The sequence below is a fragment of the Molossus molossus genome, unplaced genomic scaffold, assembly GCF_014108415.1.
Source record: "Molossus molossus isolate mMolMol1 unplaced genomic scaffold, mMolMol1.p scaffold_m16_p_21, whole genome shotgun sequence".
Taxonomy (NCBI): Eukaryota; Metazoa; Chordata; class Mammalia; order Chiroptera; family Molossidae; genus Molossus; species Molossus molossus.
In genome coordinates this window covers 5236114-5261532 of record NW_023425357.1, presented here as the reverse complement: position 1 = coordinate 5261532, position 25419 = coordinate 5236114, and the positions used below count along the sequence as shown (strand labels likewise).

Genomic DNA, 25419 nt, shown 5'->3' with positions numbered 1-25419 from the left:
ACAAAGGGGGCCCTGGCCCCGGTTTGGCTCAGCGGTTGGAGCATTGGCCTGCGGTCCAGAAAGTCCCGGGTTCAGTTCCTGCTAGGGGCACGTACGAAAAAAAAAACAACAAAGGGGAATTAAAGTAGAAGATGAAATTAAATATTTTTGAGACCATATAATTGTTTCTTGAGTTTTACAGGTTCACAGAGAAGAAATATGATTCAGAATGGATTGTACCCAGGCTCTGGCTGGGTATAGCACAATTGTTTACAGAGCATCGTCCCAATATATCACGGTTGTGGATTAGATCCCTGGTCAAGGTACATACAAGAAGCAACCAATGAATGCATATATAAATGGAACAACAAATTGATGTTTCTCTCTTTCAAATCATTAAATAAAAAAAATTTTTTTTAAGTAATAAATTGTACCCAGAGCTCTCACTGGTACAGATTTACATATATGGCACTTTTAAACTGGTAACATTTAGATGAGATCCTGGACTTTGAGTTGGTGCTGTGATGGATTAAGACATCTGGAGCCCCGCCAGTGTGGCTCAGTGGTTGAGCATCGACCCATGCACCAAAAGATCGCCGGTTCGATTCCCAGTCGGGGCACATGCCCAGGTTATGGGCCCGATCCCCAATGGGAGGCATGCAAGAGGCAGCCAATCTATATTCTCTCTCATTGATGTTTCTAGCTCTCTTTCCCTCTCCATTCCTCTCTCTCTAAAATCAATAAAAAACAAAAAATGTATTAAAAAAAAAAAAAAAAAGACATCTGGAGACGTTAAGATAGGGTGCACACATTTTTCCATATGGGATGGACATGAATCACTGGAGGCCAGAGAGTCTACATCCTAATCTCCAGAACTGGTGAAGATGTTAAGTTCTAAGACAAAGGAAAATCAAGGTAACAAATGGGAGTTATAGTTGCTAATTAACTGATGTTAAGATAGGGACATTATCCTGGATTATCTGGTGGGACCAATGTGATCATAGGGTCTTTAGATGTGGAAGAGTAAGGCAGAAGAATCAGTATTAGAGTCACAAAAGAATTGAGCAGTCATTATTGGCTTTGAGGATGGAAAGTGGTCACAAGCCACGAAATCCGGGCCGATTCTAGGAGCTGGAAGAACAAATGAACAAATTCTTCCCTAGGGCCTCCAAAAAGAAATACAGCCCTGCCAGCACCTTGCTTTTAGCCTAGTGAGATGCATTTCAGAGTGCAGACCTCCAGAACTGTAAGATACTAAATCTGTATTAAGTCACCAAATTTGTGGTAATTTGTTTACAGCAGCCACAAGAAACTAATACAGTTGTACTTCTACTTTCATTATATTCAGAGATTTTCACTACCTAACACAATTCCTGCGCCCAAGAAAATTCCATTTATTAGAGAAGTCTTTCTCAGATTCCCAAGGTATAAAATTGTGATACATGAGTTAGTCTGGTGTTAGAATATTCACCTTTTATTGCTTTCAGGGTGTTTTTTTTTTCCTATCAGTTCTTCCACATTTTACTAAAAATGGTTTCCACATTCAGTGTCTCTAGAGTTGTCTTTCTATGCTTCTCTGACATGTGATGAGGTACAATTTATCACCACAAACCATCAGTAGCTCAGTTGGGTAGAATGTTGTCCTGATATGCCAAGATTGCAAGTTCAATCCCCTAGTCAGGGCATATACAAGAATCAACCAATGAGGGCATCAATAAGTGACACAACAAATCAATGTTTTTCTCTCTCTCTCCCCCTCCCTTTCTCTCTCTCAAATCAACAACAGAAAAAAAAAAAAAAACAGAAAACGATCACATTGTTTCCTAAGGTCTTGGACCTGGGAGAATTCTTGGATACCAACTGTGATATCACCTCCTCCAGGCAAAGGCTTCCCTACAATAGCTGCATTTCTGCCCAGTGTGATTTCATTGACACTGAGTAAGTTTAACTTCTCAGAGAAGTGTTCTCTGCAACTACTGCACCCACAGCTTTTCTGTCCTAAGTGAGCTCTGACATATAACATGTTAGAATTCCTGCTAAAGGCTTTTCCACATTTCTGGTACCAGAGGACTTTTTCCTACACGATATCTGTAACATATAAGACATACTTTATTACTGGAGGTGTTGTCACACTCACTGCATTTGCAAGGCTTAATCCCTGTGCAAATTCCTGATTACCTACTAAGGCTTGACTTCCTGGAAAAGGCTGTTTCACAATCACCACTTTTCTATCCCCTAAAAGTTCACTGATGTTTAATAAGGGCTGACTTCCTGAAGAAGACACTTCCACAGGTACTGTGTTCATAGAACTTTACTCCTGAGAGAGTTCACTCCTGTATAAAGAGCTATGACTCCCTGAGGACGCTCTCTCCACTGTCAGTGAACTTACAGCTTTCTCTCTTGTATGAGTTTTCTTATGTTTAATGAGGACCGACATGTGGGCAAAGGTTTTGCCACATTCATGACATGCATACGGTCTCTCTCCAGTATGAGTTCGCTGATGCTGAATAAGCTTTGACTTGCTTCTGAAGGCTTTTTCACACTGACCGCATTCATAAGGCTTCTCTCCTGTGTGAATTCTCTGATGCTTGGTCAGGTCTGACTTAAAAAAGAAGGTTCTTCCACATTCACTGCATTTATAAGGCTTCTCTCCTGTGTGAAGTCTCTGATGGGCAATGAGGTACGCCTTCTGGGCAAAGGCTTTCCTCCACACGCTGCATCCATAGAGTTTCTCCCCAGTGTGAGACCGCTGATGTCTCCTGAGCAGGCACTTCCGGCTGAAGGCTTTCCCACATTCACTGCATCGGTAGGGCTTCTCCCCTGTATGAGTTCTCTGATGTACCACAAGCTGTGACTTTCTGGAAAAGGCTTTTCCACACTCATTACATTCATGGGGTTTCTCTCCTGTGTGAGTTCTCTGATGTTCAGTGAGCTGAATCTTCCTCCTGAATGTCTTCCCACATTCACCGCACCCATGGGGCTTCTCTCCTCTTTCTGTTCTCTGATGTCTCATGAGCTGTGCCTTCTTGGAGGAAGCTTTCCCGCACTCACTGCATGCATGTGCTTTCTCTCCTCGGTAAGTTTTTTGATAGTCACTGAGCTGTGACTTAGTGCTATTGGGTTTAACACGTCCATGGCATTTCATTCCAGGAGGAGTTTTATCATGCTGGAGGTAGAGAAATGACTTCCCATCACCAATAAACTCATTAGAATCCTTTCCTGCATATCTTCTATTCTGGTTAATAAAACCTAAATGTGATTTCAAATTTTTACAATGAGAGCCAAACTTATTGTGTCTTGCTGTTAAAGAAACAAGACTTTTGCATACATCGAAATTATTTCCAAGTGCATAACTTTGTTGACATCTTTCCAAAGTTTTAATCTCATTTTGGTTTTCTGGGTGCCACTGTATATGATCAATCTCCCATATTTCTTCTAGGAAAAAGAACAATAAAAACATCCATGATAATTTTAGGCGGGGGCAAGATTAAAAAATGCCATGGTTTGAACTAGCTCTTATAAGAATCTCAGTCTAAGAGATATGTAACCTACAGAAATGTATCCTATGCTCTGTGAAAAAATATAATATTATAAAGCAGCAAAAGGAAAAACTACTTTAGAAATAATGTAGACTGTTTACAATTAATAAATATTGCTTGGGCTTCTTTCCAAGTAGGACCATGAAAAATGGGGAAAGAAGGAGGAAAAAAACCAAACTATCATTAAAATAGAACAAAAGAAAACGAAGAGAAATGATCCATTCATTCAACAAACTTCAATGTTTTTCTCTCACATCAATGTTTCTCTCTCTCTCCCTTCCTCTCTCTCTAAAAGAAATAAAATAAAATAAAAAACATATTAAAAAAAAAAGAATCTCACATATCGCCTTCCTCATTTCCATCTCTAAAGTCTCCTTTTAATAACGTTACTGACACACAGGCCTTCCATCAGCATTTGTTTTCAAAATCCCGCTATCTTTCTTGCAGAAATTATTTTATCATGCTTCCCCTGAAAAAGCACTTTACTCTTTCTGTAACATTTTACTGAAGTTCAATTTTCTCCTATTTTGTAAAGGAACCCCTGTCTATCTAGGCCTCATAATCAAATGTTGAACATTTTAAAATTTTATATACCCGTCAACCCTTTCCAAATGGGACTTTTATACTCGGAAGGTATTTTCTGTCCTTTATTACATCTGAATCTCTCTTGGATTGTATGAGTGTGGTGCTTCATCAATTACAGGGATCAAAGCAGAATTTGCCGACAAGCCTTTCAAACTTCATATGCTCAGATCACTCCACGTATCTAACAAATCTGAAGCCAAAGCTCCAGAGACAAAGCTTGTAGTTTTAAAAAGTCCCAAAGAGTTTATACACATCCCTAATTAAAAAGACAAAATTTAAGCAAAAATTAAAATAAAACCTGCTTTCAAGAAAGTTGTGATGACTGGATGTTAAGTAACGCTGTCTACATTAAGTGGGAGTAAGATGCAGACCTTTTTCTCCATAAAGAGAAGCCTCATACCAACCAGTAAAATAATACAATAAAAGATATGATCGTAGCTGGGTTGGTGTGGTGTAGATGCATAGTAGACAGAAAGTCAGGAAAGGAGGTTCCAGATGCGCTCGGAAACATCATGAAGAGAAAAAGAGCTTCAAGTGAAAGAAGGCAGTGTCTGGGTGTGAAAACGCAACATAATAAAATGCAGAGATGCCAGTCCTCAGGTTATCTTATAGTCAATAAAATACATCACTTCCACCATGGCTGGTGTGGCTCAGTTGGTTGGAGCATCATCAAGTACACCAAAAGGTTGCAGGTTTGGTTCCCTGTCAGGGCACATACCCAGATTTCGGGTTCAATCCCCAGTCAGGGTGCATATGGGAGGCAACCAATCGATGTTTCTTTCTCTATCTCCCTCTCGCTCTCTAAAAAAATATAAAAACAGCCTCAAATGAAGATTAAAAAAATAAATACATCACTTCCTCCTCCTTGGAGTAAGTTCATCACTTATTTCTGGGACATCGTCTTCTGACCCTCCTACCAGAGCCCGCATACCTCTCATTCTACTTGGCTGAGCTCTCACCTTCCCAACCTCTAAATATGTACATGTGGACACCTTGTGTTTTCAACCAACACTCATTCCTCATGTCTTCATATCAAGTTCCACTGCTTTAATGCCCCTGTCCCCCCGGGAGAGAAGCAGCCAGAACACCAGAAACAATGAAACCAGCAAATGTATGTAGCTATAAGCAATGCAAGTCTAAATGACCATGGCCCACTCTGAGGTGGAAATTGTGGAAGTTTTCAAAGGCCTTTTCAAAACAACAAAGGTTAATAAGAACAGCAGAGACTTTCAGAAATAACAGAGCAAAAAGGGATGACTCAAGGTAACTCAAGGGTGACCAGGCACCAGGGTGCAGAGCAGGAGAGCAGAACCTAAGTAAAATGTACAAAAAGTAATAGGATTCGCCGGGATGAAAATGACCTCAGGTTCTCACACTGAAGCTGACGGAAAAAGGAGCTCACTGGATAATTATCCTGGACACAGGACAAATACAGAATTAGGGAGTAGATCAGGGTATGGAAAGATAAGAACTCAGAAACATCTGTCAGAGTACCGAGAGCTTAAATCTTCCATACGTATAAATATACCCTATAATGATGAAGACATTACTTAGGACCTGGTTTTGCAGAGAGGAAGTAGTAGGACTCCAGAGGGCAGCTACATACAGGGCATTCGAGTGCAGATTAGATAGTAGTAGCAGAAGTCAATGTGGGATTCTCCCACAGAAAATAGAGGGCTCAAGCCTTGAGAATGAATTAAATTTTTGATATGAGAACCAAGCAGAAGATTTCACAAAACAGCAAGCTGAAGCTGGGGAAGCAGAGGTTAAATATGTAGACAGAGATGCCCTGAGAGACGAGGTGTGTGGTTTTCCTATTAGCTAAGGTAAGGTGGACAGTCAGGGAGGAATACTGGCCCTTTAAAAAGGGGCAAGTAGAGAGCAGTGTTAAGTGCAAAGCGAGCTGTATGGGTAGTGAGAGGTGGAGAACAGGAAGTGAGCCTGCCACAGAAAAAACAGGGGAAGATGTGAATGTGCTGGAAAGAATAGCACCAGGTAAGAAACCAAGGTCCTAGATGACAGAGACTGTAACCAGATCCAGAAAATTGAAAAAAGGAAGACACCAGATCATCCCTCCTTGGCCAGCAAAGAAGAGCAGCTCTAATAAAGAACAGAGATGTGGAAAGGTGCTCAGTTTCTGGATCATCAACTAGGGTAAGAAAAGTTCTCTAAACACTTCAAATATGTCAACCGTTTACTGACCAGCTGAAAACTCAGTGTCCTCTCTCTCCATTTCCGTGGTTTTCACTCACTCACCTGGACAGGTTGGACTACGGGCTATCCCCCCTGCTATCCATGCTGGTCCTCTTTGCTCCAGCCAGAAGAGAGGATCTGGGTTGGTAGCTTCATATCCTGTTAAAGGGAAATCAGTGAATACTCTGGCACCAAGTATTAAAGTGTGGGAATCTATGAAAACTGAAGAAAGCTGTATTTCCTTACCTACAGACACTAGGTTGTTGTAGTTCTCCAACATTACGTCCCTGTACAGGTCCTTCTGAGACAGATCCAGTAACTGCCACTCCTCCCATGTGAAGCCCACGGCCACATCCTCGAATGATAACAATCCCTATAATAACAAATGTCAGTGCAGTCAGAGGCAGAACAGATGATGTAGAATAGGGGGACAGGAACATGTTCTTTTTTTTTTGTGGTACGTGCCCCTAGCAGGAACTGAACCCAGGACTCTCTGGTCCACAGGCCAATGCTCAACCGCTGAGCCAAACTGGCCAGGGCCAGGAACATGTTCTGATCATTTCCCTCATGATGTGCTGTACACTGTGACTGTTTCACATACCGCAGGACCATGTCCTTCCTAGTCCACTCAGGTTGTTGTAACAAAATGCCACAGACTGGGTAGCTTACAGAAACAGAAACTTATTTTTCACAGTTGTACAATCTGGAAAGTCCAAGATCAAGGAGACAACATGGTTGTATTCTGGTTCATAGTGGGCTCCTTCTCACTGTGTCCTCATATGGTGGAAAGTTCAGGAATCTCTGTGAGGTCTCTTTTATAAGAACACTGATCTCATTCATGAAGGCTTCACTCTCAGAAGTTACGTCCTTTCCAAAGGCCCCACTTCTTAACAGCATCATCTTTGGGGGTCAAGATTTCAACATCTGAATCTGGGGGGCACATAAACATTCAGACCACTGCCCCATCGAATTCTACTAATTAGTTCTTCCTAGCCTAAAGGAGTACTAGAATATTATTTGCATACATAAAACAGTATGGAATAAGAATGTTCATTATTTGTTTACAACAGTGAAAAACTACCAATAATCTAAACATCCATCAAAAGCAGACGTACCTACCTACTATAAAATACTATGCAAACATTAAAATCAATGACGTAGATGCGAACATACTTATATCAATAATCTTCAAGGTTTTTTGTTTATTTGTTTGTTTTTTAAGATAGAGTGAAAGATTGGGGGGAGGAGATAGAAACATCGAAGTGAGAGAAAAACAATGATTGGCTTCCTCCTGCACAACCCCTACTGGGGATCAGGCCCACAACCTGGGCATGTGCACTGACCAGGAATTGAGCCAGCAACTTCTTGGTGCATGGGTCGATGCTCAACCACTGACGCACACCAGCAGGGATCAAAGTCCAGCAGGGATCAAAGTAATATCTTAAATGAAAACAATCAAACCCCAAGTAATATATATAATATGATCCCAGACAGGGGAATAAGTCTTAAAAATATATACATTATATATGTATAGACACACATAAGTATGCATATAAAAATGTATATAGATATATTCTACCACATGTCAATTACAAAAAGAAACAAGCTAGAGACCAAAACTATTAGTATTTGTTATTCCTTGGGTTGGGGGTTGGGCAGGAAAATGATGAAAGAAGATGTTCTCTTTTTATGCAAATCCTTGTGTTTGCTTGATCTCTTCCATGCAAATATAGCCATGTATAATTTGAGTAATTAAAAATACAGCCCTGGCTGGTTTGGCTCAGTGGTTAGAGCGTCAGTCCACAGACCAGAGAGACCTGGGCTCGGTTCCCACTAAGGGCACCTACCTCGGTTGCAGTTTATCCCTGGCCCTGGTTGGGGTCGTGTGGGTGGCAACCAGTAGATGTGTCTCTCTCAAATCGATGTTTTTCTCTCTCTCTTCCTCCTTCTCTCCCTCCCACTCTATCTGAAGATAAATGCAAAAATGTCCTCGGGTGAGGATAAAAAAATACAGAGACCAAAACAAGAAAAATTGGCTCTGACTTCATTTTTTAACCTGGGGTTCAGAAGGTATATAGGGGGCATTTTTGTCAACATCTGTACCCCAAGCTGTTCTCAGCTGGAACTTTCAGCTGTCTCCTTGCCAAATCAGCAACAAAAACCTGGCTGAGAGACTTCTACATGAAAGACCACTCAAAGCAGCTCATTCATTCTACTGGATTATCCAAGCTTTATTTCTGGGTAGACTCAAATTTCCAGAAGGTTCTACTGTCAAGGCATATTGCTTTTGAAAAATTTTGTCCAATCAAGTTCTGCTCTGGCATTAGCCCCTTAGCTTACTCTGAGGAACATAATAAGAAAAAGCCAAAGAAAGCATCTTATGCCTCTATTACATGAATGATACTGTTCTTACAGCTGCCAAGAAAAGTAGACATAAGTTCAAAGCTAAGGCAACTGACTTACACTTACTGATGTTCCAACCTTAAGAACGCTATATGGACCCATGACCTACATATTTCATACTGTCTAATTTGTCCTGATTTTAAGATTATAACCTAAAATTATCTTCAGACAGATCCTGATTTTTATCAACATATACTGTCTCATTTCATCAGACATTAGAAGCTTCCATATATCCACCGGGAAGCAAAAGATAAAAAGTAGGTAAAACAGCCCTGGCCAGTTTGGCTCAGTGGTTAGAGTGTCAGCCTGCGGATCGAAAGGTCTCAGGTTTGATTCCCTGTCAAGGGCACACACCTGGGTGAGACAACCAAACAATGTGTCTCTTTTATATCGATGTTTCTCTCTCTCTCTCTCTCTCTCTCTCTCTCTCTCTCTCTCCCCAACCCTCCCCTCCACTCTATCTAAAAACCAATGAAAAAATATCCTCAGGTGAGGTTTAACAACAAAAAAAATAGGTAAAACAAACCTCACCTGGTCCTTGGTCATTTTCTCAAGTTCTGAAGAAAGGACTGGCTACTCGGGGTGTGCTCTGTCCTCTGTGACTCCAGGCCTGCCAGGATGCTGTGGTCACATATCTCAGATCAGGCTGCTGTCAGAAACGATGATCCCCCAAACTGGAACCTCCTTCTTCTAGCACTGAAAATGTCTTGTTCCTGTAGACTAGAACCTGTGGGTTCAAGAACAAGTTCAGCTATAAGAGAATATGCGCCTGGGGCCACAGCTCTCTCTTGCCATGTGGACTCATTTTAACATAAAGCCCTGATATTTCATCAGTGTCTTTAACACCCTGACGCTTCTACATCATGAGGCCCATGCTCCTAAAGGAGATATAGAATGGGCAGGAGGGTCCTGGCCAGTTTGGGTCAGTGGTTAGAGCGTTGACCTGCAGACCAGAGTTGCGGGTTCGATTCCGGTCAAGGGCAAGTACCTCAGTTACAGTTAGGGCCCTGGCCCTGATCACGGTCATGCGGGAGGCAGCCAATCAAAGGTCTCTCTAACATTGATGTTTCTCTCTCTTTCTCTCCCACTCTATCTGAAGATACATGGAAAAGTATCCTCAGGTGAGGATTAAAAAAAAAAAAGGGCAGTAGGAATGCCTTTTTTTTTGGTAAAGGTGGAACACAGCGGATGTGGAAGGGGAGATGGGAAACAAAAACCAGCTCATGGTCTTGTCCTCTGCCAGGTTCTCACATAGATCAATTTTAGAAAAGACAGTGTATAGAACTGGTAGCTCTGGAAACTGCCTTAAAACCACCTAGGAGCCCTAGCCTGGTAGTTCAGTTGGTAGAGCACTACCCCAATACACCAAGGTTGCAAGTTCAATCCCCAGTCAGGACACACACAACAATCAACCAATGAATGCATAAATAAGTGGAACAACAAATAGATGTTTCTCCCTCTCTCTTTCCCTCTCTCCCCACCTCCCCTTTCTTCTCTCTCTCTAAAATCAATTAAATTAAATAAAAAAAATTTAAAAACTATCTAGGAGTGCCCACATACTCTTAAATGTTTTGTTTATTACATTGGGGCAATTATTCAATTAAAGACCAAGGCCAGGGCAATTGCAATATTTTTGTTGTTTTGTTTTGTTAATCTTCACCCAAGGATATTTTTTTCCACTGATTTTTAGAGAGTGAAAGGGAGGGAGGAATAGGGGAGAGGGAAAGGGGAAGGGAAAAGATAGGAGAGGGAAAGAGAGAGAGAGATGTGAAAGAAATACATCGATTGGTTGCTTGCCACACATACCAGACTGGGCCAGGGATCAAACCTACAACCCAGATATGTGTCCTTGACCAAGAATAGAACTCATAACTCCTAGGTTCAGGGCTGATGCTCTGACCATTTAGCAACTTCTAACCAGAAGAGGCTGTAATATTTTTTTTAAAACTTTTTCTTTATTGATTTTAGAGAGAGAGGAAGGAAGAGGGAGAGAGAGAGAGAAACATCCATGAGAGAGAACATCGACTGGCCACCTCCTGCATGCCCCCCACTGGGGATTGGGCCCACAACCTGGGCATGTGCCCCGACCAGGACTCAAACCGGCAACCTCTTGGTGCATGGGTCGATGCTCAACCCCTGATCCAAACCAGCCAGGGCTTAACGTCTGCTGACTGAACAAACAAATAACTTGAGTTAAAGGAAATCCATCACAGGTGCCTGAAAGTGTGTTGTACCTAAATCTCTGTCAGAACTACCAAAATTAAAGCAACCACTTGATGAAACATAATCGCAGCAGTTTCAAAAAGAAGAGTAGAGCACTGGCCTGGTAGTTCAGTTGGTTTGAGCATCTTCCCAAAATGCTAAATTTGCAGTTAGATCCTGGTCAAGGTATAAGTGGAAAAATAAATAGATGTTTCTCTCTCTCTCTCTCTCTCTCTCTCTCTCTTTCTCTCTCTCTCAAATCAATAAAGACAAATTTAAAAGAAAACTTCCAAAGAATTTGTAATATGGAAATGTTTATAATAATATGTTAGATAAGGGGGTGGGACTGGTAGAAGAGAGTAAATGGGGGTAAATAGTGATAGGAGGCTTGACTTGAGGTGGTGAACACACAATACAATGTACAGATTGTGTATTATAGAATTGTACCCTAAAACCTATATAACTAATGTCATCCCTATAAATACAATAAAATATGTTAAACAGGATTAAATTTTATCAGTACACACACACACACACACACACACCTGATCTCAACACTAAAAATGAAATATATTGCCCTGGCCTGGTAGGTAGTTCAGTTGGTTAGAGCATGGCCCGGATACACCAAGGTTTCGGCTTCAATCCCCAGTCAGGGCACATATCAACCAATGAACGCATAAATAAGTAGACTAACAAATCGATGTTTCTCTCCCTTTCTCTCTCTCTCTCTCTCAAAAAATCAATGAATAAAGAAAAAGAAATATGCCCTGGCCGGTTTGGCTCAGCGGTTAGAGCGTCAGCCTGCGGTCCTGAAAGACCCGGGTTCAGTTCCCGCTAAGGGCGCGTACCTCGGTTGCAGTTTGTCCCCGGCCCTGGTCGGTTGTGCGGGTGGCAGCCACTCGATGTGTCCCTTCACGTCGATATTTCTCTTTCTCCCCCTTCCTCTCTCTCCCTCCCATTCTATCTGTACAAAAAATGGAAAAATATCCTCGGGTGAGGATAAAAAAAAAAAAGAAAAAGAAATATACTGAGCTTTAACAAGTTTTTTTCTGGAGGAGTATTTAGAAGGATGGGGGTGCCGTTACCTGGGTCGGAATGAACCCGAACACAAATATCCTAAGGACTAGACAGTAAACTGGGACGCAGGAGGGCCAGGAACCCCATGTCTAACACTAAGCATGCAACTAGCAATAAGCAGGCTGGTCCCCAACACGGACACGCCCCCCATTTCCCCCAACCACCGGACACCCCAAACGCGATTCTCCAACAGAGACATGCCAGGTGTTCGTCCCAACACGGAACCCCACGAGCTCCCCCTCCACGGGGAACCCCCAACACGGAACCCCCTGGCAAGGGTTCCCGCGCGCTCCCCGGTTCCCGAACGACAACAACAACAAACCCACGCGCCCTGAAACACGCCGGGAACGCGACACTGACCTGCCCACTGACCTCCGCCTTCCCACTGGAGACAAATCACGAAACCATCTCTCTCACACGTGGCCTCGGGGTCCGCAACCCCGCGGCCCCTCCTCCGCGGCCAACCGGACCCGCGGCCGCTGGGAGGACGGCGGCCGACGAGGGTCAGCGCCCGTCGTTCCGGCGTCTGGCGCGCTGGCCCCCGGCGTCCTCTAGGATGTAGAATCGCCTGGCGGGGGAAGAGGCTGTGCATCCCGCGCCGCCGTTTTCCAACCTCCGGCTTTACCGCGGGCGTGATCTCCCTTCCGCCTTCTTTTCCGGGGAAGACCCCAAACGGTAAGAAGCAACTGAAAACGACCTCTGTCACCCCATTTCCGAGCCACTTGAACCACTGACCCCCGAATATGAAACACTGACCAGGGAGGGGCGCTACACAGACCTGCTTAGCTGCTCCGAAGCTCAGGCCAGCCCGGATCTCCCCTCAGGATGGACAGAGATGACCCCTGACGTCAAGGCCTTTGAGCCTAAGGCTAGAGAGAAGCTGAGTGGACACGGTCATCTTAGGGAGTGAGTTCCACGGGAGGGAACCCGAGCCGAACCCGAACAGTTGAAGGGGAACCGGCTGTTACCCTGAGAATTCTGGATGGAGGGCGCTTAGTGGAGGAAGCGGCGTTGGAGGCCGGTGTAGGGTTGAGAGACCCGCTGAAGATGGTATTGACCAGAGAGTAAAACGGCGGGATTAGGAAGTTCTTGTTATGATCGGGGTGGAGGAAAATGGGAAATACGGTTGTTCAGGAGAAGCTTGGCTGTCTCTTGAAGGGGGAAGGGGAGGAAGCAAAATCTCGGAGACTGCTCCTTTCCAGCAGCACCGGTACTAAAATTGGACCCATGCAGAGATTAGCGTGGCCCCTGCGCAAGGATGACCCAAATGCCAGGAGGTGTTCCATATTTTTGTGAAAGGGATTAGGAAGTACGGGTTGTCAATTATAAAAAGTCACTGGGATGTAAAGTGCAGCGCAGGGAATATGGTCAATAACACCGTAAAAACTAGAGGTGGTGTCAGATCGGAAGTAAACTTATGGGGGAGGGGGTCACTTCGCAAGGTATATAAATGTATAATCACTATCTTGTACACTTGAAACTAATATGATATTGTATGTCAATACTGATTGAAAATAAAATTTTTTAAAAATTTTAACCTGAGAAAGGGAAGGGGTTTTGTTCAGTATTGTGGCCTAACTGATGAATCCGGTGAGTTCCCAAGCTCAAAACCCACTCCTCATGATTATACAACCAGGCTGAGAGTGCCTTCGAAATAAAGGGATTGATCACTCCATTCACCCAACAGATAGATGTTTACTTCCTACTACCTGTCAGACACTGTTCTGCATGCTGGGTATAGGGAATATATAAACAGACAAAAATGCCCTTCTTTGTGGAGCTTTACATTCTACTGAAGATACTGCATGAAGTTATTGATTTGATGTCCTCATTCCAGCTAGTGTTATGATTCTACCTATAATGCATGGGTGGCAAAGCATTGAACCAAAGATGATTCTCGGGCCTTAAGATCCAATTGAATTTGCTTTGCTAAAATTTGGATTTGTTAGGGACCCCATTACCCCCTTTCTTCTTCCAATGTCTCTCTTTTGGAATGGGAATGTGTATCCTACTCCCGTGGACCTTAAACATTACAGCCAAGTATTTCTCCAGCAAAATAAGTTTATTCAGGAGCAACAAAGAATTACAATTATGGATACGCAGGCTAGGGCAGAACCATAGGCAAGTCTGAGGGACAAAGGAAAGAAACTGTTTTAAAGAGGAAAGGGTGAGGGAGCAGTTAGAGGGGCTGTTGAAAACAGTCTATTGGAGGACACCGGGAACTGGAAGTATCTTCTTGGCTTTTCATCGGCTGAGTGGCCGCCTGGGGAGATCTTCCTACTAGAATGGTAAATTAGAAATTTATTTCTGTTGCAGATAGAAAATATCTCTCCCTATAAGTGGTTTTAACAATAACTAACAGGGTGTGCAAACGCCTCCTATAGGTCCTCCCAACTCCAATTCTAGTTCAAACAAATTAAATAATATGGGTTTACCCTGAATTGAATACCATGGTTTTATTTTTTTTCAATAATAAGCCCATATTATTTAATGTGCTTGACCCAAAATTATATTTTACCAGGATCCTGCAGATATTTCCCAGATTTCTACTGAACACATGCAATATATAAAGAGGAAAACTTCATGACTACATTGGGTTTATCCAAAGAATGCAAAGTAAGTTAAACCATGAATTGAATACCATTGCTTTATCTTTTTTAATCTATTGGTTTAGAGGGGGAGAGAGAAACATTGATGTGTTGTTCCACTTACAGTATGCACTTATGGTTGTTTCTTGTATGTGACCTGACCAGGGATCAAACCCACAACCTTGGCATATGGAGATGATGCTCTAACTAACTGAGCTACCTGGCCAGGGCCTGATTCTGGCTTTAATGTGTGAACTCATTTAGAGTGCTTTTGACAGTTTGCTTGGTTGGTTGAGTAAAACCTGACTCAAAGGTGGCCTACATAAAATAAGAAATTCCTTCATATTCTGCAGTGTCCAAAGTATATGAACTTAGGAATGCTGATGTGGATTTATTATGTAAAACCACCTTACCTACTCACTAAATATGTTTACCAAGAGCACCTAGAAGACAATCTCGTCACTGAATTTGATACTGCTACAGAAAATGGAAGTATACTATTATAAGATTCTGTTACTGTATATGAAGAGGTATAATAACACTTGAAGTTAGGCTGATAAGTTAATGATATATGCTGTAAACTCAAGGAACCACTTAAATAACAAAGTTACAGCTAATAAGCCAATAAAGAAGGTAAATAATAATAAAACATACTCAGTTACTCCAAACAAAGTAGAAAAAGAGGAAAGGGGGGAAAGAACAGATGGGATAAATAGAATATTAGGTTAATTTAAGTCTATGCACGTTAATTCTCACATTAAATATAAATGTATTAAATACGATAAAAAGACATTGTCAACTAGATAAAAAAAGAAGGCCCACTATTTAGTGCCTACCAGAAACCCACTTTAAATATTAAGTCACAGCCCAGGCCGGTTTGGCTCAGCGGTTAGAGCGTTGGCCTGCGGTCTGGAGAGACCTGGGTTCGGTTCCCGCTAAGGGCATGTACCTCGGTTGCAGTTTGTCCCCGGCCCTGGTTGGGTCGTGTGAGTGGCGACCACTCGGTGTGTCCCTTTCACATCGATGTTTCTCTCTCTCTCTCTCCCTCCCACTCTATCTGAACAAAATATCAAAAAATGTCCTCGGGTGAGGATAAAAAAATATATATATATATTAAGTCACAAATAGTTTTAAAAGTAAACCACGTTAACCATGGCCGGTTTGGCTCAGCGGTTAGAGCATCGGCCCATGGACCAGAGAGACCCGGGTTCAGTTCCCGCTAAGGGCACGTACCTTGGTTGCAGTTTGTCCCTGGCCCCGGTTGGGGTCATGTGGGTGGCAACCAGTCGATGTCTCTCTCTCACATTGATGTTTCTCTCCTTCTTCTCTCCCTCCCTTTCTATCTGAAGATAAATGCAAAAATGTCCTCAGATGAGAAAAAAATAAATAAAAATAAAAGTAAACCACATTAGCCCTGGCCAGTGTGTGTGGTCAGTGGGTAGAGTGTCATCCCATGCACCATGAGGTTGCTGGTTCGATTTTCAGGGCACATGCCTGGGTTTCAGGCTCAGTTCCTAGTAGGGGGTGTGCAGGAGGCAGCCAGTCGATGTTCTGCCCTCACATCAATGTTTCTCTCCCTTCCTCTCGCTAAAAAAATAAATAAATAAAAAATCTTTTTAAAAATGACATAATGCCAATGGGTTTGCCAACCAAGAGGTAGTTTATCTAATCTTTACTCTGACAAGATCAAGTAGATACTTTAAGTATATTAAAGATTAAAGTTTATGTTTAAAATTTATTTATTTATTTATTTATTTTTTTATCCTCACCAGAGGATATTTTTCCATTTTTTGTACAGATAGAGTGGGAGGGAGAGAGAGGAAGGGAGAGACAGATAGAAACATCGACGTGAAGGGACACATCGAGTGGCCACCACCCGCACGACCAACCAGGGCCGGGGACAAACTGCAACCGAAGTACGTGCCCTTAGCGGGAACCGAACCTGGGTCTCTCCAGACCGCAGGCCGACGCTCTAACCACTGAGCCAAACTGGCCAGGGCTAGGTTTAAAATTTAAACTGGGGCCTGGTCCATGTGGTTCAGTGGTTGAGTGTCAACCCATGCACCAAGAGGTCACCGGTTTGATTCCCGATCAGGACACATGCCCAGGTTGTGGGCCAAATCCCCAGTGGGGGGCATGCAGAAGGTGGCCAGTCAATGTTCTCTCTCATTGATGTTTCTATCTCTCTCTCCCTTTCTCTGTTCCTCTCTCTCTAAAATCAATAAAGAGAAAATAAATAAATAAAATTTAACCTGGGGACAGTAGGCTTACCAACTCTTGGTTGTTATCTAATAACAGTTACTTCCCTGCAAATAAGGTTTGAGGGTGCATGTTAGAGACTGAGTAGCCAAGGATGAGGGGAGATGAGTCAGGTATCTACAACCTTTATGTGGAAAGATTATTTCTCTACTGAGACCTCTTTTAGCATTTTAAACATGTCAAGGAAAAGTTAGGAAACACTTACCTTACTATAGGTACAGTGACTTCCTTGTTGGAAAGTTTGGGGTGGGAGCTGGTGAGGGACAAGGTGTGTGAGGACTCCTGAGTCACTAAAATGATTTTGCTATTCACAGTTAAGAATCTTTGTCTTTGCCCTGGCCAGGTAACTCAGTTGGTTAGAGCATTGTTTTGATTGTGGGTTCATTCCCCAGTTAGGGCATAAATAAGAAATCAACTAATGAAAGCATAAATAAGTGGAACAATAAATTAGTGTTTGTTTTCTCTCTCAAATTTTAAAATTTTTGAAAAAGAATCTTTGTCTTCTAAACAAGCAAAAGACAGTGCTCTAGTCATCTTCCTGGGCTTTACAATCAGGAATATAAACAACTCCTATTCATTCCTCAACACATCCTTTGGAAATGCAGACAATAGAACAGTAGTACTTATTTTGCTAACCAATATGTCATATTGTACTTGAGATATCATTATCTTCCCTCAAATCCCTAAGATTCTCAAACCTTCCACATGTGGAAGACTTGTTGATTCCTGAGTTTGGAATAAAGTCTGTTAGTATCCTTGGGATTAATGTTAGCCCTTTATTTTAACTCATGCCATACTGTATCACATAAGGTGCATATACCAGCTTGTCTGTACTGCTTATTGAAATGTTGAGATGGATGGTTTATACCTCTTTACAGATTTTGGCTCTGTGACCAGTGAGTATAAAAGATCTCTCAGTAAATGTATGCCTTGGTTTCCCTGAAACGGAGAGACTTCACATATATTTTGGTGGCTTGTATCTTGGAGACCAATAGTATTCAATGTGTAATAATTAAAAAGGTCACTAGAATCTATGCCTACATGTTGCAGAATACCTTAATTACCTGTGGTATTTTTTCCCCCCTCCTGTTGTATTGTAGCTTTTATCTTTATTGGAGTCTTATGTAAATGTAACTTGCAGTGTCTTGTGAGGCCATTCATTCACCTTAAACTGGGTAACTGCTATAGTTGCAGTTCCCCCTTTTAATGTGAAATGTTGTGCTTGAAAAGCAAACCTTTTTTGTAAAATTAAAATCAAGCACATTGTATCTTAGAGTTTAATCTCCACTGAAGAAAAGAATTTATGAAACTTTCCAGCTATAATCTAGAGAGGGATTAATAAAACAATCTCTAGTTTGGCTGATGTTTTTTCAAAGGGAAGCATAACTTGTGCAGTGTGGGGAAAACAGAAGCCTACTTCATTTGATCATAAAAACAAGCCACATTAGCCCTGACTAGGTAGCTCAGTTGATTAGAGTGTTGTCCCAATATGCCAAGGTTGCAGGTTTGATCCCCAGTAAAGGCACATACAAGATCAATGGATGTATGCATAAATAAGTGAAACAACAAATCTCTTTCTCTCCTTTCCTATCTCTCTCCAAAAACAAACAAACAAATAAGCCACGTTATCCAATTAAACAATACCAGGACTAAAGGTAATATTTAATTTCCATTTTTTGCTATTACGGACTTACTCTTAAAATGTTTAGAATTCAGATGGGTGTACAATCTGTGAATGGTCATCAAATTCAAATCATAAACACCTGGCTGATTTAGAAGAAACAGATTCTTTATAAAGAAGATGACTTCTGTATTTCACCCAAGCTAAGATACCTTTGGTTGTATGATGCACCACTATTTTATGTACCAAGTTCCCCATTTAAATATGTCAAGCCATCAATTGTATATGATGCATTTTAACTTCAACACTATTAATATGTGGGAAAAAATTTCCATCTCAAAATCAATGAAAAAAAAATTGTTACTCAAGAGAGGCTCAAAATCTGCCAGGCCCATTTACTACCAGAAAATAAGGGGGAAGGGAGAGGAAATATTTGGTATTTTATTTAAGATTTCTTATTAAATAATGAACCATGTAGTTAAATTACAATTTATATAGCATTAAAATAACAATTTGATGCAGATATTCTGTAGGAAAGTTTTATGTATATTTAAGTATATGTACTAGGGAGTCATCATTATATTAACACATGAAATTCTAAGAGATGAACAATCATTATTATAATAAAAATAGGTACAAAACATATTCTCACATAGTTCTGATGTAATTTTTGCTTTGTTTTCTGACAAGTGTATTTATTTACATATTTAATACTTTCTATAATGCTTATTGTGTCACAATTGTAGGAAATGACTTCCCTCATAAAATCATATCCATGGAAGTATGATTCCCCAGATTCTGTATAGACTCTTTTCCTCAATGTCAATTCTTTGATACCAATGTAGCTGAATTTCATGCCAACATCTCCACAATGAAAATGTACAATGTTGCTTCCTATCTGTTCCCTCTGGGCTACAATCAATTAACTTTTATTGGGAAAGGTATTTCCTGTCTGGTGTTCTGCCCAGTACATTCTCTGATAAGTAATGAGATGTGAGTTTGAACAGAAGGTGTGTCCACATCTACTGCAATCTTAAGGTTTCCCTCCTCTGTAAACTCTGGTGAAGTAATCTATTCACTCTTAATGACAACTTTTGGATATTTACTTCATTCATGATTTCTCTCTTCTATGAGTTTTCTTATGTAAAATGAGGCTGAATTTTGGGGGAAAAGTTTTCCAACACTCACTGCATCCATAAGGGTTTCTCAGTGTGTGATATTCAATGTATAATCAGATGTGACTTCTTGACAAAAGATTTCTGACATTCACTACATCCATAGGGTTTCTCTCCTGTGTGTTTTCTGATGTAAAACAAGGCTGAACCTCATAGGAAGTTTTCCCACATTCACTGCATCCATAGAGTTTCTCTCTTGTATGGATTCTCTGATGAATAATAGGCTAAACTTGTAAGAGAAAGCTTTCCCACAGTCAAGGCATTCATAAGGTTTCTCTCCAGAGTGAATTCTCTAATGAATAAGGAGATACGACTTCCAGTTGAAGGATTTGAGATAGTCACTGAATCCGTAACGTTTCTCTCCAGTGTGTGACTTCTGATGAACAGTGAGGTGTGACTTTGGGGTGAAAGCTTTCTGACTGCATTCATAGGGTTTCTCACCCGTGTGAGTTCTTCGGTGTAGGATGAGACTAAATTTGATGGAAAATGTTTTTGCACATCACTGTACCCATAGGATTTCTCTCCTGTATGAGTTCTCCAGTGAGTACTGAGAAGTGACTTTACACTGAAGTCTTTCCCACATTCACTGCAATAAAGTTTCTCTCCCGTGTGAGTTCTCTGATGTCTAATGAGCTCAGATCTCTGGATGAAGGCTTTCCTACATTCACTGCATCCATAACATTTTTCCCATTTGAGTTTTTGTTATGTCAAATGAGGCTAAACTAAAGGGGGAATGTTTTCCCACAGTCATTGCAAACATAGGGTTTCTCTCCTGTGTGAAATTGCTGATGAATAATGAGCTGTGCCTTACTGCTGAAGCTTTTCTGACATTCACATCTGTAGGGTTTCTCTCCAGTATGAGTTCTTTGATGTAAAGTGAGTTGTGACTTCCCGCTGAAACCTTTCTGACAACCGACATTCAAACTGTTTCTCTCCTGTGTGAGTTATCTGTTTGTTAAGGCATGACTTATCAGTAAAGGCTTTTCCACATTTATCATATTCATAAGGTTTCTCTCCTGTATGGGTTCTGTGGTGTAAAATGAGATGGTCTTTTGACATCTATTGCATCCATAGGGTTTCTCTTCTGTGTGTGTTCTTTGATGCTTAACGAAGTCCAACTTCTGGGAAAAGGCTTTCCCACCATCACTAGTTGCAGTATTTCTCTCGTTTGAGTTTCCTAATGTTTAATAAGCTATAACTTATGGCTGAAAGCCTTTACACATTCATTATATTCACTGTAATTTTCTCCAGTATGAATTTTCTCATGCTTCGTATGAAAAAATAATTGGTCATACCCATTAAATTCAACTTTATTTCTTGAGTGGCTTTTATTCTGAATAACATACTCTAGATTAGGTTTCAAAGTTTGCCAAGTTTGTCAATTGTATGAGATCTTTGTGCTAAAGGAACATCAAGGGTTCAGCTCACAAAAGATATTTTTCCAAATGCACTATTTCTGTGGTGACTTTCCATAGTTTCAAGTTTGCCATGGTTTTCTTGGTGCCAGTCTGTATGATTACAGCTTGCCAGGTGTCTTCTGGAAAGAGACTGATGAATCCACAATGACCATGTAATAGAATAATTAAAATTGCATACAGGCAAAGGAGAGAAGAGGAAATGAGACTGTGGGTATATAATGAAAGTCTCACACATTTCTAAGTGGAAGGAAAAAAATGGAATAAACTACAAGAGGTATGGGAGGTACACAAAATTGAGGAGAAGAGGGGAGAAGTTATGAATGTGTGAGTAAATAAGAAAAGAGAGCCCTGGCCGGTTTGGCTCAGCAGTTAGAGCATCGGCCTACTGTCTGGAGAGACCCAGGTTCGGTTCCCACTAAGGGCACGTACCTCGGTTGTAGTTTGTCCCTGGCCCTGGTTGGTCATGTGGGTGGCGACCACTCGATGTGTCCCTTTCACGTCGATGTTTCTTTCTCTCTCTCTCTCTCTCTCTCTCTCTCTCCCCCTCCCTCCCTCCCTCCCTCCCACACTATCTGAATAAAATATCAAAAAATGTCCTCAGGTGAGGATAAAAAAAAAAAAAGTGGAGTCAAGCCCTGGCCGGTTTGGCTCAGCGACTGAGCATTAGCCTGTGGACCAGAGAGTCCCAGGTTCAGTTCCTGCTAGGGGCATGTACCAAAATAAAAAAAGTGGAGTCAATATTCATGGGTGTGGGGGGTCATGTCACCTGTTCTGAGTCACATTCAGAGCTTAAAACCTTCAAGAAGGCCCTGGCCGGGTAGCTCAGTTGGTTAGAGCAATCATCCCAATACGCCAAGGTGGTGGGTTCTATCCCTGGTCAGGGCACATACAAAAATCAACCAATGAATGAATGCATAAATAAGTGGTTTGATTCCCAGTCAGGGTACATGCCTGGGTTTGGGCTCGATCCCCATTGGGGGTGTGCAGGAGGCAGCCAATCGATGTTTCTCGCTCATCGATGTCTATCTCTTTCTCTCCCCCTCTCCCTTGCTCTCTCTCTAAAAGTCAATAAAAACATTTTTTTAAAAAAGTCCCAACTCTCTTAAACCTCTCACATATCAATGTCTTACAACATCATACTCAAAATATGGGCCATATGGCTACTTCAGTTCATAGTTAATGAGTTCTATCAGATTATCACTGGCCCATTCAGACCCAAACACCCAGACCCCACGACTCTCAGTGACCATTGGAGAACCCCCAAGACAAATAATTCTGCCCCAAGCACTGACCTCCCCAGAGGCAAACCCCAAAGATGCCCCAATCACTGATCCCCTTCCCCAAATAAGTCCCTAAGCCAAGGATATCAAAAACACTTAACTGCTCTGGTCGGGTGGCTCAGTTGGTTGGAGCACCATCCCGTAAACCAAAACGTTGTGGGTTCAATTCATAGGGTGTGTATGAGAGGCAACCATTCCATGTTTCTCACACTGATATTTCTCTTACTTTCTCTCCCCCTCCCTCTCTAAAAGTCAATGAAAACATATCCTCAGTAAGAACTAAAAAAATCCCACTAAACTACTAACCAAAGTGGTCTTAGTCACTAACCTCCTCCCCATGGACACTCCCATTAGCAAACTCTCCCAGTCACTGACTTATATCCCAATGACTCCCCACTCCCCAAGGCCACCCTAAAGAACTGATCTCGACATTTTCAGGCACTGACAAACCAATTCCTGACTTCCTTTAGGGACACCGGATACCCGAATCAGTGACCTCCTGACATTCACCCCCAGTCAATGAACACAGACACACACACACACACACATCGGCTCCCCAAGTGCATCCCAATCACTGACCCAACCCCTAGGCCATGCCAATCACTGACTTGCCTCCAAGACCATTCCAGGCATGCGCCATTTCTCACCATCCCGCTCTCTCGATCACGGAATGAATCCTCCGCCCTACAGCGGCGTGCTCCTCAAAGGACTCCGCACAGGCCTCCCCCACCATAAAGCCCAACTCTCCACAAACCCTAAACGCCAGGCTGAGACCCCCGCTTAAGAGATCCTTGGCGCACCAGCTGGAGGGGAAGACGTGGCCCATCACTTCCGCTTCACACTCACCTCGCTGGTAAAATTTCACCTCGGTGGCATCTGAGTCTGCAGGCGTCAGCCACCAACCCTGGCGTCCGTCCACAGTCGAAGACTCCTTTCAGCTTCAGGTTCTTTTTAGACAGACTCTGTATCGGAGTATGGCGGCCCCTGTGTGGGAATGTTTGCGAGAGCCGCCATCATCGACGACCCGCCGTACAAGCGCATTTCCCCCGCACAAAGTAACTGGTCCGCGAAACGTCCGTCGCAAGCGTCACAAAGGGTGATGCCACCCTCTCACCGGCCTCCGCGGACCCGGGTTCTAGCGCCTTTCTGTGAGGCGCACGAAGCTCAAAGATGGCCGCCTCCGCTTTGCGCCTGAGAGGGACGCAGCTGCGCGCGCATTCCAGTGGGCGCGGCCATCTTGGAAAAAGTGCACGTGTCTGTACTGGACGGGCGACGTCCAGCAATGCTGCTGGAGAACAGCGTAGGATTTGGCGACGCCCAGGTGGTAGGAGGAAGGGAAATGCCTCACCGTGGGCACAGAGTAAACACATTAACTTTTTTTTTTTTTTTATCCTCACCCGAGGACATTTTTCCATTTTTTGTTCAGATAGAGCAGGAGGGAGAGAGAAAGAGAGAGAGAGAGAGAAACATCGACGTGAAAGGGACACATCGAGTGGCTGCCACCCGCACGACCAAGCAGGGCTGGGGACAAACTGCAACCGAGGTACATGCCCTTAGCGGGAACCGAACCCGGGTCTCTCTGTACCGTAGGCCGATGCTCCAACCGCTGAGCCAAACTGGCCAGGGCTAAACACATTAACTTTTAATTTTAAATTAAAAGGCACGAAAGTGTCTTTTTCAGGCAGAATTGGTGATGAATGTTAGTTGACGTCTCCAGGGCGAAAAGTGGGAGGGCCAGTGGGAAACCTGCGTGAATAGAGACGGAGGGGCCGTGTTCCTGACCTAGGTGGAGGTTTGTGACAGGGAAAATTAGACCAGAACCTCGGTTGCAGTTTGTCCCCGGCCCTGGTTGGTCGTGCGGGTGGCAGCCACTCGATGTGTCCCTCCACATCGATGTTTCTCTCTCTCTCTCTTCCTCTCTCTCCCTCCCGCTCTATCTGAACAAAAAATGGAAAAATGTCCTCGGGTGAGGATTAAAAAAAAAAAGAGAGAGAGAAATAGACTACTTCATAATCTCAAAGATTGTTCAAAATGTTCTGGTAACGAATACACTTTTCTGGCCGCTATCCTTCCTCCATCAAGAACTCCAGCATAAAGTTAATAGCTCGCCCTGGCCGGTTTGGCTCAGCGGTTAGAGCATCGGCCTGCGGTCCTGAGAGACCCGGGTTTGGTTCCCTCTCGGGGCGCGTACCTCGGTTGCAGTTTGTCCCCGGCCCTGGTCGGTTGTGCGGGTGGCAGCCACTCGATGTGTTCCTTTCACGTTTATGTTTTTCTCTCTCTCTCTCTGTTCCTCTCTCTCCCTCCCACTCTACCTGAACAAAAAGTGGAAAAATGTCCTCGGTTGAGGATAAAAAAAAAAAAAAAAAAGCTAATAGCTCATTTTTATTTAGTGTCTACACTTTTTTTTTTTTTTAACTAGGAACTGTTTTATTTAATACTCTGAAAGCTATAGATTATGGACATAAATAACACCCTCACTTTACATGCTAAAAAAAGACAGAAAGGTTAAGTCGATTAAGGTTTATCTGTGTTACATCATGTTTCTGTAGTTCATTCTTTTTTATACCTGAATAATATTCCATTGTATGGATATGGCACGTTTTATTTTTTCCTACATCAGTATATAGATATTTGAGTTGTTTCCATTTTGGGCTATTTTAATTAATGCTTCTATAAACATGTGTACATTTTTGTGTGTTCATTTCTCTTGGCTATAAACCTAGGAGTGAAACTGCTAGGTCACATAGTAAATGTGTTTAGCTGTTTGAGCTACAAGACTGTTTTCCAAAGAAGCTGTGTCAAAGGAGTACCAACTAAAGGAAAACTTTTTCTACCTTATATTTCTGACATCAAAATATGTGGATTTTTTTCCACACCAAGGAATTTTCTAGTTATCTTCAATGTTAAGAATGTGTCCTACAATTCCATTCCATTCCGTTCAATTCTGACATTGTCTTCATGAGTCAGGTTAAAGGCCCATTCCCACAATACTGCTACCCTACTTCAGGTGCCAAGTGCAAGGCAGGGCCTCCTGTATTTCTGATGGACCCGCTATAAATCAGGGACTTCCATGACCACCTCATCAGGTTTGATAATTTGC

General features: G+C 42.4%; 1 protein-coding gene and 1 non-coding gene across 2 annotated transcripts; one reads left to right on the top strand and one right to left on the bottom strand.

Annotated features, from left to right (window-relative positions):
• Positions 1 to 2056: 2056 nt before the first annotated feature.
• Positions 2057 to 9308, bottom strand: LOC118638312 (zinc finger protein 577-like). Its single transcript, XM_036274049.1, is given in 4 exon segments — positions 2057 to 3228; positions 6360 to 6455; positions 6543 to 6669; positions 9231 to 9308. Coding segments are annotated over 4 exon segments (1410 nt in total). The 5' UTR covers positions 9246 to 9308.
• Positions 9309 to 13166: 3858 nt separating this feature from the next.
• LOC118639643 lies at positions 13167 to 13270 on the top strand. The gene has a single exon (XR_004961223.1). It is a non-coding gene; the product is annotated as a U6 spliceosomal RNA (small nuclear RNA).
• Positions 13271 to 25419: the final 12149 nt, after the last annotated feature.